General features: G+C 36.5%; 1 protein-coding gene across 8 annotated transcripts in view; it reads right to left on the minus strand.

Annotated features, from left to right (window-relative positions):
* The window catches only part of RNF111 (ring finger protein 111), an 85,601-nt gene extending 69,515 nt beyond the window's left edge, over nucleotides 1-16,086 (minus strand). For 7 of the 8 annotated variants that reach the window (XM_059913169.1, XM_059913167.1, XM_059913164.1 and 4 more), the window contains exons 1-2: nucleotides 15,737-16,086; nucleotides 14,783-14,829 (exon numbers count right to left, since the gene is read on the minus strand). In XM_059913169.1, coding sequence (XP_059769152.1) covers nucleotides 14,783-14,829; nucleotides 15,737-15,745 — 56 coding nt within the window. In that variant the 5' untranslated portion in view covers nucleotides 15,746-16,086. The remainder of the gene's footprint in view (nucleotides 1-14,782; nucleotides 14,830-15,736) is intronic. The other variant, XM_059913170.1, reaches the window with a different exon arrangement.
* Between the last annotated feature and the right edge of the window lie 2,473 nt (nucleotides 16,087-18,559).

Raw genomic sequence — 18,559 nt, forward strand, 5'->3', positions numbered from 1 at the left:
TGACGAAATAGATTTTTGTTATTTAAGTCACCCAGCATGTGGTATTTTGTTATGGAAGCCCTAGCAAACAAATACACCATGCAATGAACATTTCCTAAGTGCCAGACTGTCCCAAATATTGCAAATACAAAGATGAATAAGACACAGACCTGTCCTTAAGAAGTTACAGTCCAGCAGGTAGAGAAACCTATCAGTAGGTTGTTAAAATGCAGTGTCATGAAAGAGGTATGCACTGAAACAAACCGGAGTAGAACTTAATTCAATTCTGAAGGGGAAGCTGTACCAAGGAAGGTTTTCCAGGAAGAATAAAAGGAAAAATAGTGAAATGGGAAGAAACGAGACTTGATTACCCTATTTTCCATGGCAGAAGTTCTCTGAATGAACCATATATTTAATGATGAAGTACACCTAAAAAATTTTAAAAACCAGTGATCTGAAAGACAACATATGATCTTCTGAGAGACAACATATAATCTTCAAATATGCCATTCCACTTCAAACAACTATTTGTCTAGAATTACTGTTAAGAAGAAAAGGAGAAAGTAAGATGACTTCTTGGGATACTTTTCAGCATATGAAAGAATAGACTAAGGTCCACAGAATTACAAGATTTCCCCCAGAATTTGTTTTAATTTAGTATGAGACGGAGGAATCTACTTCACAAGAACTAAAGCCCTATGTTCTCCCTTCATTTCCACCCTTAACACTAAGCTCGCTCCCTACCACTCTAATCAGGCAGCACAGTCTCAACTTCATTACCCTTCAATAGGTAGAGAAGAATTGTAAGCTACAATACACTTTGAAGTTAAAACAGAATAAAGAGCAATCCCAAAACTTGTCTGGAGTATACAAATAATCAGCAACATAAAATGAGCTGTATAATTAAAAATCAGCCTACAACGTGCATTCCAAAATCTGTTTTTAGCCATGATTTCACATGAGGGCATAAATGGAATGCTCACCATAGTCTCAAGTGACACAAAGCTGAAAAAGGATTACATATAAACTGAATGACAAAATCAAGACCTGAAAATAAAAGCTTAGAATGAGATGAGCAAAATCATTGAAAACAAAAACTTTAATTAATATAAAGTACAACTAAGTTTACCTTATATACAGATTAAAAACATAGGGGAGGAATTTTTTTAATGTTTTTCACTGAATAATTTGCCTAAAGTCAATAACTGGGTAATATTCAGAGACATTCAGTTACAAATGCTCCAAGTTCTAATTTTGCTCTAGTTCTACAAAAAGAATATATGATATAACCATCTTTTTTTTAGCCTCAAATATCTAAGTTTTCTGGTCTGAATTTATCAAATTTAAAAGACATTTTCATAAATCATCACCATCTGGTCACTTCTGTGAAAGTGGAATGGAAAAAAGTGAGTTCTACCAGCATCTTCCTCATAAAGACACTCACCTTCACAAGGATTATTCTCTAGCCACCCCCCCAAAATTTGAACAAAGAAATCCTCCCAAAACTACTAACATGTAAAAGTAAAATGCATGACAATAATAACACAAAGCACAGAAGGGGAACAAAGAATAGACTGTTGTGTTTCTTACATTATACATGAAATAGTCTATTATTCCTTGAAGGCAGACTGTGAAAAGTTAAATATGCATAGTGTGAACCCAAAGAGACCATCAAAGATAAAAAATAAAACAAGTAGGTATAGCTAGTAAGTCCATAGTGGAAGTAAAATGTAATGCAAAAAACAAAACTAAAAAAAACTCAAGACTAAAGGGGACAAGAGAAGGGGGGAAAAAGGAACAGAGAATAAATGGGACAAATAGAAAACAAATAGCAAGATGACATTAAAGCCCAACTGTAACAAAACAGGGTGCTATTGGCATACAGATAGACTGGAAAGTCCAGAAATAGCCTCACACATATCATCAAATGATTTTCAACAACAGTGCCAAGATAATAGGGAAAGAGTAACTCTTTTCAACAAATGGCGGTGGAACAACTAGTGAGCTGTGTGGGAAAAATCTCAACCCCTACCTTACACCAGATACAAAAATTAACTCAAAACAGATCACAGACTTAAACCTAAAAGCTAAAACTTCAAAAAGAAATGAACAGAAAATTTATGTGATCACACCATGGGCAAAGATTTCATAGAACACAAAAAGGACTAAACATTTTTTTTTTTTAACTGAGAAACTAGACTTTATAAAAATAAAAGCCTTCTATTCTTCAGAGATACCATTAAGAAAACAAAAAGGCAAGATAGCAAGCATAAGACAGAGAAAATTACATATACATATATATAATTTACATGTATATACAAATACACACCCAATTTGAATCCAGAATATATGTAAAACTCTTACATCTTAATAAGACAACCCCCCAAAAAACAGGCAAATAATTTTTAACATTTTTCTAAACATATATAAATGGCCAGTAAGTACATGAAAAAATGCTCAATAGTTTCAGTTATCAGGGAAATGCAAACTAAAACCACAGTGAGATACAACTGTATACCCAATAAAAGGCTAAAAGACTAAAAAGACCAAAACCACCAAATGTTAAGGATATGGCACAACTGGAACTGCACATACAACTCTTAGTAGCTGCTAGTAAAGTCACACGTTCACCTAACCTATAATCCAGTAAATCCACACCTAGGTTGGAAAATACAGGTATACAAAAAGATTTGTATGTGAATGTTCAGAGCTTTACTCATAAGAACCAAAAACTGGGAAAAACAAATCTCCAACAAGTGAAAAGATAAAAAAATTATGATATATAGGTACAATGGGATACCAAACAGTAACAAGAACAACAGCAAAGAAGGAACTACTGATACAAGTAACATTACAGATGACTCTCAAAAACACCCTGCTAAGGGAAGGAAATCAGATATGAAACATCTATCTATACTGATTCCATTTATATGAAGTTCTAGATCAGGCAAATTTAGTCTAAGATGAAAAAAAATCAAAATAGCGGTTGTGTTCTACAAAGGATGGGGGAAAGAATTGAACAGGAGGCACGTGAGGGAACTTTTCCGAGGTGATTGTGATGTTCTACCTCTTCATAAGGATTTGGGTTACACAAATGTATACATTTGGCAAAACTTAAATGGTACACTTAAGATTTGTGCATTTCACTGTATGTAATTTTACTTCAAAAACAAAGAACTGTAAACAAATATTCAACTCTAGTCAATGACATGGAAGCTGAATTTGTTTAGGGGTAAAATGCACTGATGTCTGCAACTTAATTTGCAATACAAAGCCAAACAAACAAAACACCACACACACCAATAAACTTGACTGATGAATGGTTAGAGGAATGGATAGATGGAATGATTTGTGATAAGGCAAAAAAGCAAATTGGTAACTGTAGAATCTAGGTGATAGGGAAATGGGTGCTTGCTGTACAATTCTTTCAACTTTTATATGTTTGAAATTTTTCACAATAAAATGCTAGACAGAAAATATTTAATAAGCAGAAGCAGCCAGACACAAAACAGTAATATTACATGATTTGTATGTATATGAGGTTCTAGAACAAACAAAACTAATCCATGATGTCAAAAATCAGATCAGTGGTTGCCTGGGACAGGAGATAGGGATGACTTATTGCAAAGGAGCAAGAAAGAACTTTCTAGGGTGATGGAATGTTTTATGTCCTGATTGGGGTGTTGGTTACATGGATGTATATATTTGCCAAAACTCACTGAACTGTACAGTAAAATGTGTGCCTTATACTTTTTATAAATTATACTTCAATTGATTTTTAAAATATCTTCACTACAGAAAATCTAGAATACACAGAAAAAGCACAGAAAAATTAAGTCCCTCCTAATCACACCATCCAAATAAAATATCACCATCCTTCCCTCTCTTTTAACAAAGGCCATGCCCAGGGGAGATAAAAATACAGCTTACTGTTTTCATTAAAGGTATTACAGAAATTCAGATTAAGCCCCTGAATTTTGGAATTCCTTTCTCATGTGACTCAAAATCTAATGAACTTAAATCCCTTCAACTCCATCATTGCTGTGAGTCTTCATCACGTTACTAACCATCCTGTTCCTAAATTTCCTCATCTGAAAAATAGAAATATTTACCTCAAAAGGTTGTTATAAATTTTAGGCAAAATAATGTATGCACATACTGGCTTTCATTACTGTTTTTAAAGCTAAATAGTCAACTAGCTTTTAGAAATCATCTTGGCAAAAAAGTCCACAATCTGCCCCCCATGAATTTTTCCTTTTTTTTTTTTTTTGGCAGGCCTTCAGTTCTGTAGGTACACCCACCTCAAGTTAGTCTTATTCGAGAGAACCTCAAATTCCTCTTGCAGATCAGACCAAAACCCTGAGTTGTTAAAGCCCCAAAGCAAAGGTTGGGGTAACAAAATAAAAATAAAACAGAAAACTAGATTAGAAAACATGGCAGCTACTTTGAGAATGTAAGATCTAATATGCTGAGCAAAAGTGTCCAAGGGAAAAATTTCTCCCTGAACAAAGTCCAAGCGTACTTAGATAAAAGTTGCTTTTGCTCTACCTATGTGATCTAGGTCAAAATATGTAACCTGGAGAATATTAATTAAATAGTATGTTTTAAAGTATGAGAAAAAGAGTCATAAGAGAAAAACCAGGAAGAGTTACTGACACTTTAATGACTGAAGGTAAAGGCTGAAAACTGGATGGGGGAACACCTCTGGATAGAGAGCACACTAATATAAATTCAACTATATGAAGAAAAAAAAATAATTTAAACCATGTAGATTATGCCTGCTATTCTGCTCAATGAGTGTATGCCCAAAATGAACACAAAAAGGTAATATTTTACTACTCTCTAGTTGGCCTTACTTCCCATGTGCCTCTCATGATATGAGCATCTTGCTGTGCTGTCAGATTCTAATGTTTAGAGCCATTTATTTTTCCCATAACATGGACCACAAACATAGCCTACAACTTCATCTGGTGTTTAACAATGAAACGTGATTTGTTCCAACACTGAAGGAAAAATAGGATGTGTTGGACTTTTAGAGGCTGTATATCTATATTTTATATTTTATGGGCAACTTTAGGGATTTCCAAGGTTATTTGGACCAAATGACATTTTTGTCTTCCTTGAATCTGTGTATTCAGACAGCAAGTGAAAATCTTTGTGGCAAAAAGCAAAAACAGCAAGCTATTAAACAATCCCAGGGTACTGGTTTGGGGAAACCAAGAATTTATTATCCAGTATACTAATGTCAGCTACTTTACTCAATAAACTTTTTTAGTTTTTTGCTACCAGTCACTGCTCAAGGTGATAATTTAAAAGATAGTTAAGATGCTACCCTGTTCCAAGAATTTCATATTCTAGATAAATATAGTAATCCTAACCTTAATGTGGATTCCTATACATGTCTAGCCTACAAACATCTACTCATATACTTTTTGGGCAATCTTCAGAATTTTGGTTTCAGTATACATAAACTGTGACTTCTTCCTGTTGGGGAAGAAAGTGGCAACTGAAAAAGAGGCAACTAAGGGTTAGTGAAGATGACAGGAGAGAAAAGAAGAAAATCTTTTAAATTGAAACTTGTTCAAGATAAAGGAAGATGACTGAAAAGTAAGTCGAGGCATTAGAACTGCTACCCAGAACTGCTATCTATGAGGAAAAATATTCACTCACACTGGAATAAAATGGGTAAATGCAAGTCTAGGAAGAAGGTTTCAGAAAAGATGTATTCAGTTCTAAGAGGATAATTACAAGTCAAGTTATCCAAACTTTTTCTATCCCAAGCATCTGAAATCAGATCAGGATCTGGAAACAACACCCAGGTAACAGAAATGAATTTTACAGTAGTTTATTAACATTTTAGAAGATACAATATCACTGATAATACATTAGCTACCATTTACTTATGTATTGTGGTCATTCAACAAGTATTTATTGAGAGCCCATGACAAGCTGGGCACCATTCTAGACACTGGGATCAGCAGTGAACAGAACACAGAAAGTCTCTCATGGAAACTGCATGCAAATGAGGACAAACAAGACACGAGTAGACAAACAATCAAGATAATTTTAGAAATATGTGCTCTTAAGGAAATAAAACAAATGGTAAAGGTTAACCATCAACAGTCTCCTCGCTAAGAAGCTAAAGACACGAATCATGAGAAGGAACCAGCCACCGGTCAACCAAGCCACGCAGTTGTAGAGGAACAGCATTCCTAGCAGGGGGAAACAGTAAGGAAAGATCATGTAGCAGGAACAGGCCTAACATGTACAAAGAACAGAAAGAAGGGGAGTGGGAAGAAAAGGAGATGGCACACAATAAGCATTTTTTAAAAATATGTGCACGCGTGCACACACACACACACACACACACACACAGAGGAACTAACAGCAAGTACGAAACAGCAACAAAATTCAATCATCTGACTTCACAAGCAATTCCAAAAAGAGAACAGAGGAAAAAATGACTAAGTAGTTATCAAAGCTAATACAAGAACGTTTCCTAAAAATGAAGGACATAAACCCTTTCTACCTTTGTCCTAAGAGACTACCATTTTCTCCTCCACTCCACTTCAGCTGCAACAGCTTCTTGGCTATTCCTCTGCCGGCCAAGCATACTATTGCTATTCAATCTGCACAGAATGCTTGTCCCCAGGATATCCATAAGGCTCTCCTACCTGCTTCATTTGGGTCTGTGCTTAAATGTTTCCTTATCCTTGAGACCATCCCTGACCACCTTATACTTAAAAAGCTAACCCTACCCCCATCTTCTTTTTCCAGCTCAGTTATTTCCATAATCACCATCTGTAAAATTTACTTGTTTTCCCACTAAGGCCAAGACTTGATTTTCATCACTACTGTGCTGAACACATAGTTGGCATTCAGTAAATATACGCTGAATTGTTATTTAAAATATGCAACATACGAGACCATGGAGTTAAAGAAACCCAGAGACCTTTATGAATTGACTGTGAACCTGTATAAAGAGTAACAAAGCCTCTCAAAACATTTATATTCTTACAGTAAAAGGTTAAACTGATATTTATATAATACAAGAGTAAACATGAAGTATGTTTTTGAAAATCAGGAAAAATAAAATAAAATAATCTAAAATTGTGATACAACTATATTGGGAGAAACGGTAAAGAGAGAAGTGTGAACTCCTTTTCCATAAGCAGTCAAAAGGTAACGCTTAAAACTGCTTAACCCTCTGGATTAACCAGCTGTAGCAGCAGTCTTTAAACTTTTTGACTTGTGAACCCCTTTTCACTCTTAAAAAATAATTGAGGAACTCAAAGAGCTTTTATTATGTGGGTTGTATGTACTGGTAATAATATTATAAAGGAAAGTTGGTAAATGCTTTAAAATTTTTTATTTAAAATCAGCAAAGGTAAATCCACTCCATGCTAATAAGTAACATTTATGAATGTATTTTTCCAAAATAATTAGTAAGAGTGGCACTGCTGTACATTTTTGCAAATCTCTTTAATAGAGAAACCCGATTTCTTATATCTGCTTCTGTAGTCAGAAATGAAAAATTCTAAAATTTCAAGATTCTAAAATTCTAAAAATTCAAAAATTTCTAAAATGAAAATCCAGCTTCACACCAATATGTAGTTGATAAAAGAAGGAATATTTTTAATATTTTCAGATAAGTGTGGATATTATTCTTCTTTGATATTAAGCCAAAACTTAACACGCGTAATTCTGTAAAGGTTAGCTGCAAGGTGGACTCTGAAACCATATCAATGAAACTTTCCAGACCATTTCATTTAAAATCTATTGATCTATCTTGCACTTAAGTAGGCCCTTATACCCACAGCATGATTCTGTTAATATCCTGCATTGATCTTTTGAAAAAAGTTGGTCCACCGAGTTATGCACATCTTCCAAACAATGACACGTTTCATTATAACACAGCAAATTTTTAAAAATCACATTTGTTAATATCACCAATAATTTCATCAGCAAGGTCCTGAGACGTTGCCAAGATCACAGTGGCAGATATGTTTTCCAAAATTCTAATTTCTGCTTGAAAGCCTTAATTTTATCCTGGCAATAAATTCTGTTGGTTGTTTTCCCTAAAGTAACAGGCTCACTTCATTTATTTTTGAGAACATATGTACAAATACCCAAGTTTAAATAACTACAGTTTGTCATTCTTTCAAGTAAAAATAGTGTTCCATGAAAAAAGCAACTAGTTTGCTAGTTCGGCGCGCAACTCAATCACACAAATATTTTTCTTCAAGACAAGCATCATACTTTGGTATGCAGCAGAAGTGTCGTATAACATTCTTCTCATTTTGTCACATGAAATATTAAAAAAACATGTACTCAAGGGTCAAGATTAATAAAATTAACAAGCTTTACTGCTTCATGGAGGATATTCTTAAATGAAACCAGGTTTTTTTCCCCAACCGTTAATGTATAGTGATGAAGAACATGACTATTAGTACAATTTTTGCCACTGTCTTGATATGCACTGCAGGGCCAGTAGTTTTACCCACCACTGTGTTTGCACCATCAGTGCAAATGTCAACACAGTTAAGTAACAAAGAAGAAGTTAGTATTATTATGAAATAGTTTCAAACCAACAGATAACTTGAAACATTTGAAGACCCCCCTCAAGACTCCACAGACCACAGAGAACCACTGCTCTGGAGATACGTATAAACTAAGAAGAGGGAATATGTCTCCAGGGAAAAGAACTGGGTGGTAGGAAGACAGGGATGGCAAGAAGACTTATCTTTCCCTGTATACCCTTTGTACCCTGGGAATTCAGTATCCTTTGTATTGATATGTATTTTACCTTAAAAAATTAAATAATTATTTTAAAAAACAAAAAATGTAAACTGACATCTAAAGTGGCTAAGTAGATATATAAGCATATTATTTAGAAATATGAAGGTAAATACCAAAAGAAAAAATATTTTTTAAGAGCCGAAAGTGTTCCCACTTAGGAAGTGGAACTAGGAGATTAGGAGGGGTAGCAGAGGGGACTGTTGTTTTTTTTCACTATAAGCCATTTGGAACTAACTTTTAAACCATGTACAGATGTTAATTGGTTCAAAAATAAAAATCGGGCTTCCCTGGTGGGGCAGTGGTTAAGAATCTGCCTGCCAATGCAGGGGACACCGGTTCAAGCCCTGGTCCCGGAAGATCCCACATGCCGCGGAGCAACTAAGTCCGTGCGCCACAACTACCGAGCCTGCACTCTGGAGCCCGTGAGCCACAACTACTGAAGCCCGCGCGCCTAGAGCCCGTGCTCCACAACAGGAGAAGCCACCGCGATGAGAAGCCCGTGCACCGCAACGAAGAGTAGCCCCCGCTCACCGCAACTAGAGAAAGCCTGCGTCCAGCAACGAAGACCCAATGCAGCCAAAAATAAATAAATAAAATAATAAAAAATTTTTTAAAAATAAATAAATAAAAATCATTCAAAATACTGCCAGGAAAAATACTTAAAAGTTAAGTTTAAAAGACAAATAAAGCAAATACCGATGCAAAAGTGAGAGAATGGCTGTGAAAGATACCAAGATGTAACAGTAACTGCCTGGAATAATGTGCCTTTGAGTTCCCACTCTTGTATGAAATATCATTCTATATTACAATAAAAACATTTTCATTTAAAAAGCTAGTTAAAAAGCAACAATTTCCTCAAACCAAAATGTCTGATGACTCAGGTAAAAACAGTTAAGTAGGGACTTCCCTGGTGGCGCAGTAGTTAAGAATCCACCTGCCAATGCAGGGGACACGGGTTTGAGCCCTGGTCCAGGAAGATCCCACATGCCGCGGAGCAACTAAGCCCGTGCGCCACAACTACTGAGCCTGCGCTCTAGAGCCCACAAGCCACAACTACGCAGCCCAAGTGCCACAAATACTGAAGCCTGTGCGCCTAGAGCCCGTGCTCTACAACAAAGAGAAGCCACCGCAACGAGAAGCCCACGCACCGCAAAGAACAGTAGCCCCCCGCTCGCCGCAACTAGAGAAAGCCTGCGTGCAGCAACGAAGACCCAATGCAGCCAAAAATAAAAAAAAAAATTTATTTTTTTAAAAAAACAGTTAAGTATATAAACCTTAAGTCATTTTTTAACAGTTAAGTGGTTAAACCCTCCCCACACACATATACATACACACACAGACACAAGGCAACATAAAATAAAATAACCTTTTTTTTCTTCTATTTCATTTGATCACGATTAAGATCAAATCAGAACTTATGTATTTGAAAAAGAAAAGAATAAAATAATTGCTTTACGGTAAATATAATTGCTAAATCTTATGTAATTACTTCATAAACAAAATCTTCAGAGAAATACAAACCCACTATCAAAGTCTAATTTAAATTTAGTTTCTCAAAAGATGTCCTGATCCAGAAAAGAAGAGCTTATTTCTATATATAAATAGATAACTCAAAAGCAAATTGGATTCCCCACTGTAAGGACCCAGGGCTCCTTGGAGTATGGCTGATTCCAGGACTGAGATGTGCAAAAAGAGAGGAAATACTCCAAAAAAATTATGAGAGTATGTCAAAAAGACACAGAAGCCAGGGTAGAAACGCTCCCACTGGACAAACCTGGGACAATCTGAGCATCAAAATAAATAAAGGCAGTAATGTAGTATAACCCATTGAGTAAGATAGGAAGTACATAAGTCCATATTGATAACAGATAGATAAAAGGATGCTTCTGCCTTAAAACAGAACACCTACTGACATAAAGAAATGGAGTCAGAAAATAACCATTTTGCAACCATCAATATAAACATCAGCACAGGCAAGAATCATCAATGGATGTTAAATCCAGGAGGGAAATTTCATGAAAATACAGATCTGATTAGAAGCAGGATATATGCTCTATCTCAAAGTTATCCCCACAGACTGCTTATTAGGTGAGAGGGGAAAAATAATAACTATACATTCCTGTGAAGAAACCAGACAACACCATGACCAGGTAACTAAAACTTAACATCACCAATGAGGGGCAGACCGATAACAGGTACTTCAATATCATACCCTGAGAAAGATACAAAATCCCCCGCTGGGGATGCATAACCTGAATCTAATTATGAGGAAACATCAGACAAATCCAAATTGAGAATACTCTATGAAATATATAGCCTGTATTCTTCACAAATGTCAATACAATGAAAGAGAAAGGCTAAGATACTGTTCCAGATGAAAGGAGACTGAAGAGAGATGACAACTAAATGCAATTTGCAATCCTGGCCTGGATCCTATGGGGAAAATGCTACAAAGAAACAAATGCTATTACTGGGACAAACTGACAAAACTGGAATAGGCGCTATAGATTAGATAGATTAGATAATACAGCATTATCAATGTTAGATTTCCTGAATCTGGTGACTGTATTGTGATAATGCAAAAGAATACAATACACAGTGAATATTTAGAGACTTGGGCATAATACATTCAATTTACTTTCAAGTGATTCAGAAAAGAGCACTAAAGCAAATGCAACAAAATTTTAAAAACTGGTAAATCTGACTAGAGGATATTGAAGAGTTCTCACTACCATTTTTTAAACTTTTCTTTAGGTTTGAAATTCTTTAGGTTTGAAATTATTTCAAAATAAAAAATTTAAATAAAGGCAAACTGGGATGTCAAAAGGTGGTAAAGTAAAAAAGTGATTTATTCTGATGCCCTATAGCACATATGAATAAGGGAAATGAATACAACAGTGACTCAGACTGGCACACAGCTGCATATAGAACTTCCTAAACTCTCAATTCTCTAGAAAAAGAAAAAAACAATTTTTTTTTTTGGCCACACCGTGCAGCATGCGGGATCTTAGTTCCCCAACCAGGGATTGAACCTGTGCCCCCTGCATTGGGAGCACAGAGTCTTAACCACTGGACCGCCAGGGATGTCCCAAGAAAAATATTTGTTTAGTAACCACATAAACACTAAGATGCTGATCCTGTATACCCTCAGGAAAACACAGAAACCTATGATTTCATGTTAACACAGTCCACACTGAGGGACTCTCCCTTCATCCAGCAAACCATAAGCTCCTCACAGGCAGGCCTTAAGGTCCTGCTCTTTGTTTTAACTCAAGCACCGACACAGTGCCTGAAATACAGTACTCATACTTGTTGAATAAATGATGAATGTTTAGAAAGAGGAACAAAAGTCTACATTTTATCAAAACTGGGAGGAAGAGAAAAAAAAGGAGAAGACATCTAAATAGGGTATATATTATTTAAAATGCATTTTAAAGTATGAACATTTCCAAACCTCATAAAAGGAGAACAATATTATTACTACACATACACCTATCACTCCAACACAACAATTATCAGGATTATTCCACACTTGCTTCATCTAACTCATCTCTCCCATCCTTTCTTTGTTCTGAAGTATTTTTAAACGAATACCAAACAAATTTCTCTTCCACATTCTTCAGTCTCCATCTCTAAAAATGGGCATTTTCTTACATAAACATAATGCCATTAGCATCCCTCACAAAACTAACAATAATTCCTTGAAATCATCTAATACCTATCTACATTCAAATTTCCTCCAAAGTGCTTCAAAAATTACTTTCTACAGTTGGTTTGAGTCAGGATTTAAACAATGTCAACACACTACATTTGGTTACTACACGTAAGTATTTTTAACCTTTCTTTTACAATTGTCTATCAGTAATTATGAAAAAGCCTAACAGACAAACCAAACAATTAATTCACAATTGTAGATTCTCCAGAATCAAACCCAATCTAATGTATTTACTGCTTGCTTTGTCTGCAGCACTCTTCCTCCAGATTGCCACTGTGGCTGACTCTTTTTAATCACTGATCGCAAATCAAGTATTACCTCTAAAAAGAGGCCCTTTCTAACCTCTCAATGCACAGTAGAGCCCCACTTTCATTCATTCTCCATTACATGCCCCTATTTTCTTCATGGCACTTACCACTACATAAAGCTATTCTGTTTATTGTTTCCCCTAATAAAATATCCACTGCATGAAGGCAGAGTGCCTTCTTCACTGAAGGCCAAGAATAATGCCAAGAACATGAGACAATCAATAAATACTTACAGAATGATTAAATAGTAATGCAGTACCTCTATCTAAAATGTAAGCTCAATTTAGTATTTGTTTTTAAACATTTGTAGCTCACTCACTGCTCACGTCATGGTATAAATTGAGTACCTGCAGAAACTTGGGCCAGCTGTTACCAAAACACTATGGGATGCAGCAAAGAAAGAACAGAGGTGTAAGGCATTCAAATGCATTTCTGGAAATTCACTCAACAATGATTATGGGTTTCTGAAAGAAAAATTACTCAGGATGATTTAAAGAGCATTAGCAGGAGTAAAAGTTTCATTTTTTAGTATCATATGAGAGCTAATCATGAGTAATATCTACAATGGGACAGAAGCATTATCTAGAACAACAAACATGGCTCAATCATTTGTTTTGTTTCGTCTTTTTTTTCCCCGTCTCTAATATATACATACCATGAAGGAATTAATACTCTCAGTACAGCATTTCTTTCTGGGGACTGGATCATGATGAATACGATTAATACCAAAAACGCCTAACTAAAAATGCAAACCATTAAAATTGGGACCTAGAGAAAGCTAGAGTTACCTATCCCACACTTCTCATTTAACAGTTGAGAGAGATCTGAAGCCCCGGATGGATGGTCATCCACAAAGTCACAGATCTAATGAATAGCAAGCAAAGCTAGATTTAAAATCCAGATCTCCTGTCTCTAGCCCTATACTCTTTATGTATAATAATGTCACCCATAGAATGTTAATATCAAGTTATAAAATACTTTACCATCATTTTTAGTACTGTCACTTTTTTTTTTTCCTATTGAAATCCTAGCCACCAGGGGAAATGTCAGAACAAGGGCACATATAATTACGCTCTAAGTAAAGCATGTTACAGAAACCCCTCTTTGACAAAATAATACAAGAAGCATCTAAAATTTTTAATTGGTTTGATTCAATGAGGTTTTTATTCCACATTTTAAATTTTAAAGTGAAAATAACTATTTAGGAATATCTATTGACTATTCCTTTGCTTTAGACGAGTAAATTGCTGACCTCTTATCTTAAAGATCAGTATAGCTATTTTTCAATTATCTGTAGAAATAGAGTACTGAAGTGAAATTTGTCAAGGTATAACCTCCACTGCGATGCATTTTTCACCAAAATGAAATTATTTTTACTACATCTTTCGTCAAAAACCAACTCTAGTGAAAGAACTAATATGCAAGTGACCAAAAGACAACAAACAAAAGGGAAAAAGTGACATAAGGATCCATATACACAAGATACAGCTTCCCTGATGTACAAGGAGAAACTCTAACCTTCCTAGTTTCCCTACAATATTGTTCAGACCAATTCATAAATACCCTCACCAGTTCTTAGAATACTACTCTGAATTGTAGAGGCAAACAAATGCACAGGAGAGAGATGTCATTTGTCCAAGGTTAAATGACAAAAGATGGACAAAAGTAAAATAATTCAAGGCTTTAAAAAAAAAAAATTTAAGATTCTTTTCAAAGTGAAAGGGTTTCTTTCTCACCCTACTTGTTTTGTCTCACAAACACGACCAAACACTACTGTTTTGTATGAAAAAATAACCTGGTTCACACTGACATGAAAATTTTTACTAAAAAACATATAGTAATGAAATATCAAAATGTAGATTTTTCATCCTAATAAAACCAAGTAAAACCAGTATTATAAAACTTCTATGTAATACCTTAATCACATACTAACATTTGAAAGCAATGACACAAAAAACAAAAATGGGAAAGGAAATGGAACCTTAGCTTATCTTTTCCCCAGTCTGTTCTTTTTGGTTGAAGAGGTCCCTAAAACAAGAAAATTAAACATAAAACACCAAATGAAATAAAGTTTGGATTAAGGCAGGTTCAAAAAGCTTTATGAACTATGAAATGAAGTCTATGTCAGCTGGCATTTTACCACCCTAGAGAGTTCTAAATTCATACTGCACATAAACCAAGAAACAGGAAAGCATGCAATACAATGGAATCACCCCACACTACAAACATGAACAAATTAAATGAATACCCTATACTTCCTGGTATTTTTTACACGTTAAAACTTAGACGTGCGTTAAGAACTTATCTGTAAAGATCTACTATAACCTATTTAAGAACTATGGTAACAAACCTCTATTTCTGCAGCACAGAACAAACATTTCCAAATACAACATTGTTACTGACTCTGATAAATTCTCTAAAAACAGTAACAAAAATATCTTCTTTTTTAATGACCAATCAGCCAACTCTATACAAAAATCTGACGGGTCTGTATCTCAGCTGTTCTGCGGTCTACGTTTCCTTCATCACAGAAGAAGGCAACTCCCTAACCGTCAGGGCTGACTTAGCGCCCTCCAACACCCCGGGTGCGGGTTACCTTCATCACTCCATTGTCAAATCGCACTCCCACGCCTCAGTCCTCAGCCCCCATCCTAAGACTCTAGGGAGAGTCGAAAAAGGGAAAGAAATCCCTTCACCCACAGCCCCTTACTGAGGGGGGTGGGTGTGTCTGTAGACAAATGCTTTGCTCAAACACAATTAAATCTTCTGCAGAGAGCCAGACCCTAAGTCACTACGGAGCCAGCAATAACCGGCCGGTCGCCGACCCCAGCCTTCCGCGGCCGCAGCCCTTCCTCTTTCTCCCCTCCAGCCCGGCCCCTCCCCCGTTGCGCGCACGCGCGGCCTCCAATCGCTCCCCTCCCCCCGCCCTCCTCACCTTAATCATTAGCAACCCTCTTCCCAGGCTCCGGGAATCACTGGCCCAGGAAGGAAGACAGGAGATGTAAGGGGGGAAGAGGATGCGTCGAGAGCCAGTGATCCGCGCCTCGGATGTTGGCCTAATAGGCCCCGACAGTCAGGAGCAGCGTCTGTCACCGCCACCAAAACTGTACGAGCGGCAGCGCCTAGTTCGGCCCAGCTGACCCGGCTTGGGTTCAGAATGCCTAATTTGGTCCCACGGGAACTCCTTCCCCGAAGCTGCGGGCGTTTCTATGCTGCGCAGACCGAACACCTCGCCACCGTCGCCGCCACTGCTGCTGCTCTCCGACCGCCGCCGCCTAACCAATCCCTCCTCTACCGAGCGAGCACGACACTGGGGGCTTTACGACAGTTCGCAAAGTGAGAGCGCAGTAGCCTTCTCGCCTCCATTAACATCTGTTTGTTTCTGCGCTTGCTCAGATTCTCGTTTCTCACCGTGCCGCCCCCTCTTCCCCGAGCCTGCCCCTTCGAACTCGCTTTATCAGTCTGTTGGCGAAACGGAGCGATGTCACAGAGCTCGTTAGTTTATTTTCCTTGGTGAAATGCGGTCAGTATTTAAACAAAATGCTGACTACGTCTTGGCTGATTTTTTTCATAACTAAAAGTTACAACTAACCACAGAATTATTGACAGTACTTAAGGTAACAAACAAAAACATCGTGGTTTAGTGTCTTTCGCAGCAAATGATACTGAAATCATACTTGCCAATGACATGGAGATCATGGTACCTCACCGTTAAGGTGAATTTGCTTCCGAAATCAGATGAAAAGTGGTGATAGGTATCCTGGGAACTAACTGTACAATCACATACGCCTTCTTACTTATTTTATAAAAATCAGTAGATAGCAAATGCTTCATTACGTGCATTAGGAGGATGTAGGGGAAAAGGATGTAGGCTTTGGAATCAGTCAAACTTCCTTTCAAATCTCAGTGATGCCAGACTTAGAGAATGAAATTACAGTTGGGGGTGGGGGGGAATAGGCTGGGAGTTTGGGATTGACAAGTACACACTGCTATGTGTAAAATAGATAACCAACAAGGACCTACTGTATAGCACAGGGAACTTTGCTCAATATTCTGTAATCTAAATGGGAAAAGAATTTGAAAAAGAATTCTAAAAATTAAAAAAAATCCCAGTGATGCCAATTAACAGCTAGCTGTCTAATTGATTAGACCTTTGTAAATCTGTTTCCAGAAAGGAAGGATGGGAGAGAAGGAGGAAGGGAGAGAGAGAGGGAGAAAAGAAAAGAAAGAAAATGTCAATTTTACCTCAATTTAAAAAAATAAAATAAAAGCATATTTAAAACAAAAACAAAAATACCTCAGTTTCCTCCTCTGTAAACTGAGGTAACATCATTTCTCTTAAAGGGTTCTTGTGAGATTAAGACAGTTCACATAACGCTTCAAACATTAGTTACCAATTAAGTGTTCAATAAACATTAATTCCCTCCCTTTGTCATCAGCTTGTCTTTCTCAATACCCTTTCCTGTGTTTGTTCATGTTCTCCATATTGTTCAGTGAAGAAAATATTTTTAAATGATAATGATAATAAACAAGAAAGGGTAGCAGATCGTGTGGGGAGACCAGAAGAGCATTGGACTAGGATTTTTCCTCAATCCTCCTATTTTCTCACTCTAAATAAAAAATTCTTCCTGAACTATCTTATCTACTGCCATGGTTTTAGCTGTTATCAACTTATGACTTCTCAAAGCCATGTATTTCCAGACCGAACCATTTCTCTAAAGCTCTTGACCTATGTGCTTCAAAAAGGTATACACTAGCCACATGTAGCTGCTGAGCACTTGAAATGTGGCTAGTACAAACTGAGAAGTGCTGTAAGTGAAATCTATACATCCAATTTCAAAGATACAATACAAAAAATTATTAAAATCTCAATAACTTTTAATGTTGATTACATGTTGAAATAATAATTTGGCTATATTGGGTTAAATCGATGGTTCTCAAACAGGGGTGATTTGGTACCATCTCCTCCCCCCAAGACATTTAACAATATCTGGAGACATTTTTGGTTGTCACAACTTGTGTGGGGAGGGAGCTATTGGCAACTACTAACAAGAGGCCAGGCATGCTGCTAAACATCCTACAATTCACAGGATAGCCCTACACAACAAAGAATTCTCTGGCACAAAATGTTAATAGTGCAGTCGAGAAATCCAAGGTTAAGTAAAATATACTATTAAAATTAAATTAACCTATTTCTTTTACTTTTTAAAATATGGCTACCAGAAAATTTTAAATTACATTTGTAACTCACATTATACTTCTGTTGGACAGCGTTGACTGGGATCTAGACCCATATGGCTGTTTACTGTATATGTCATTTCCACTTTAATGTGCCACAGGCATTTCTAACATATCGTGTCCAAAATAAATAAATGAATGTACGTATACAGTGTTTAACCCCATCCATCTCAGTCTTCCCTGTCTCAATCAATAGGACCAAGTTATCTAACTAGGAACATAATGGTCATCTTTGATGACTCTTCTTCACTCCCTACCTCTAATTAGTGAATAAGTCCTTCCAATTCTGCCAATGAAATATCTCATATATCGAAAATCGACCCATTCCTCTTTGTACTCTGCACCAGTCCAGGTCTTTAGTGTATTTAGAACTATTCATTTATCAAGTACTTACTATGTGCTAGACATTGTGCTGCACATTGTGAGTACTAGGTACATAACCACTGCTTTACTTGAAGTAGTTTACAAGACCCAGAAAGCAAACCCACAATTTACACTGTAATGTGGAAGGTAAAGGATG

The sequence above is a fragment of the Balaenoptera ricei genome, chromosome 2 (assembly GCF_028023285.1).
Source record: "Balaenoptera ricei isolate mBalRic1 chromosome 2, mBalRic1.hap2, whole genome shotgun sequence".
In the NCBI taxonomy this organism is placed as follows: domain Eukaryota; kingdom Metazoa; phylum Chordata; class Mammalia; order Artiodactyla; family Balaenopteridae; genus Balaenoptera; species Balaenoptera ricei.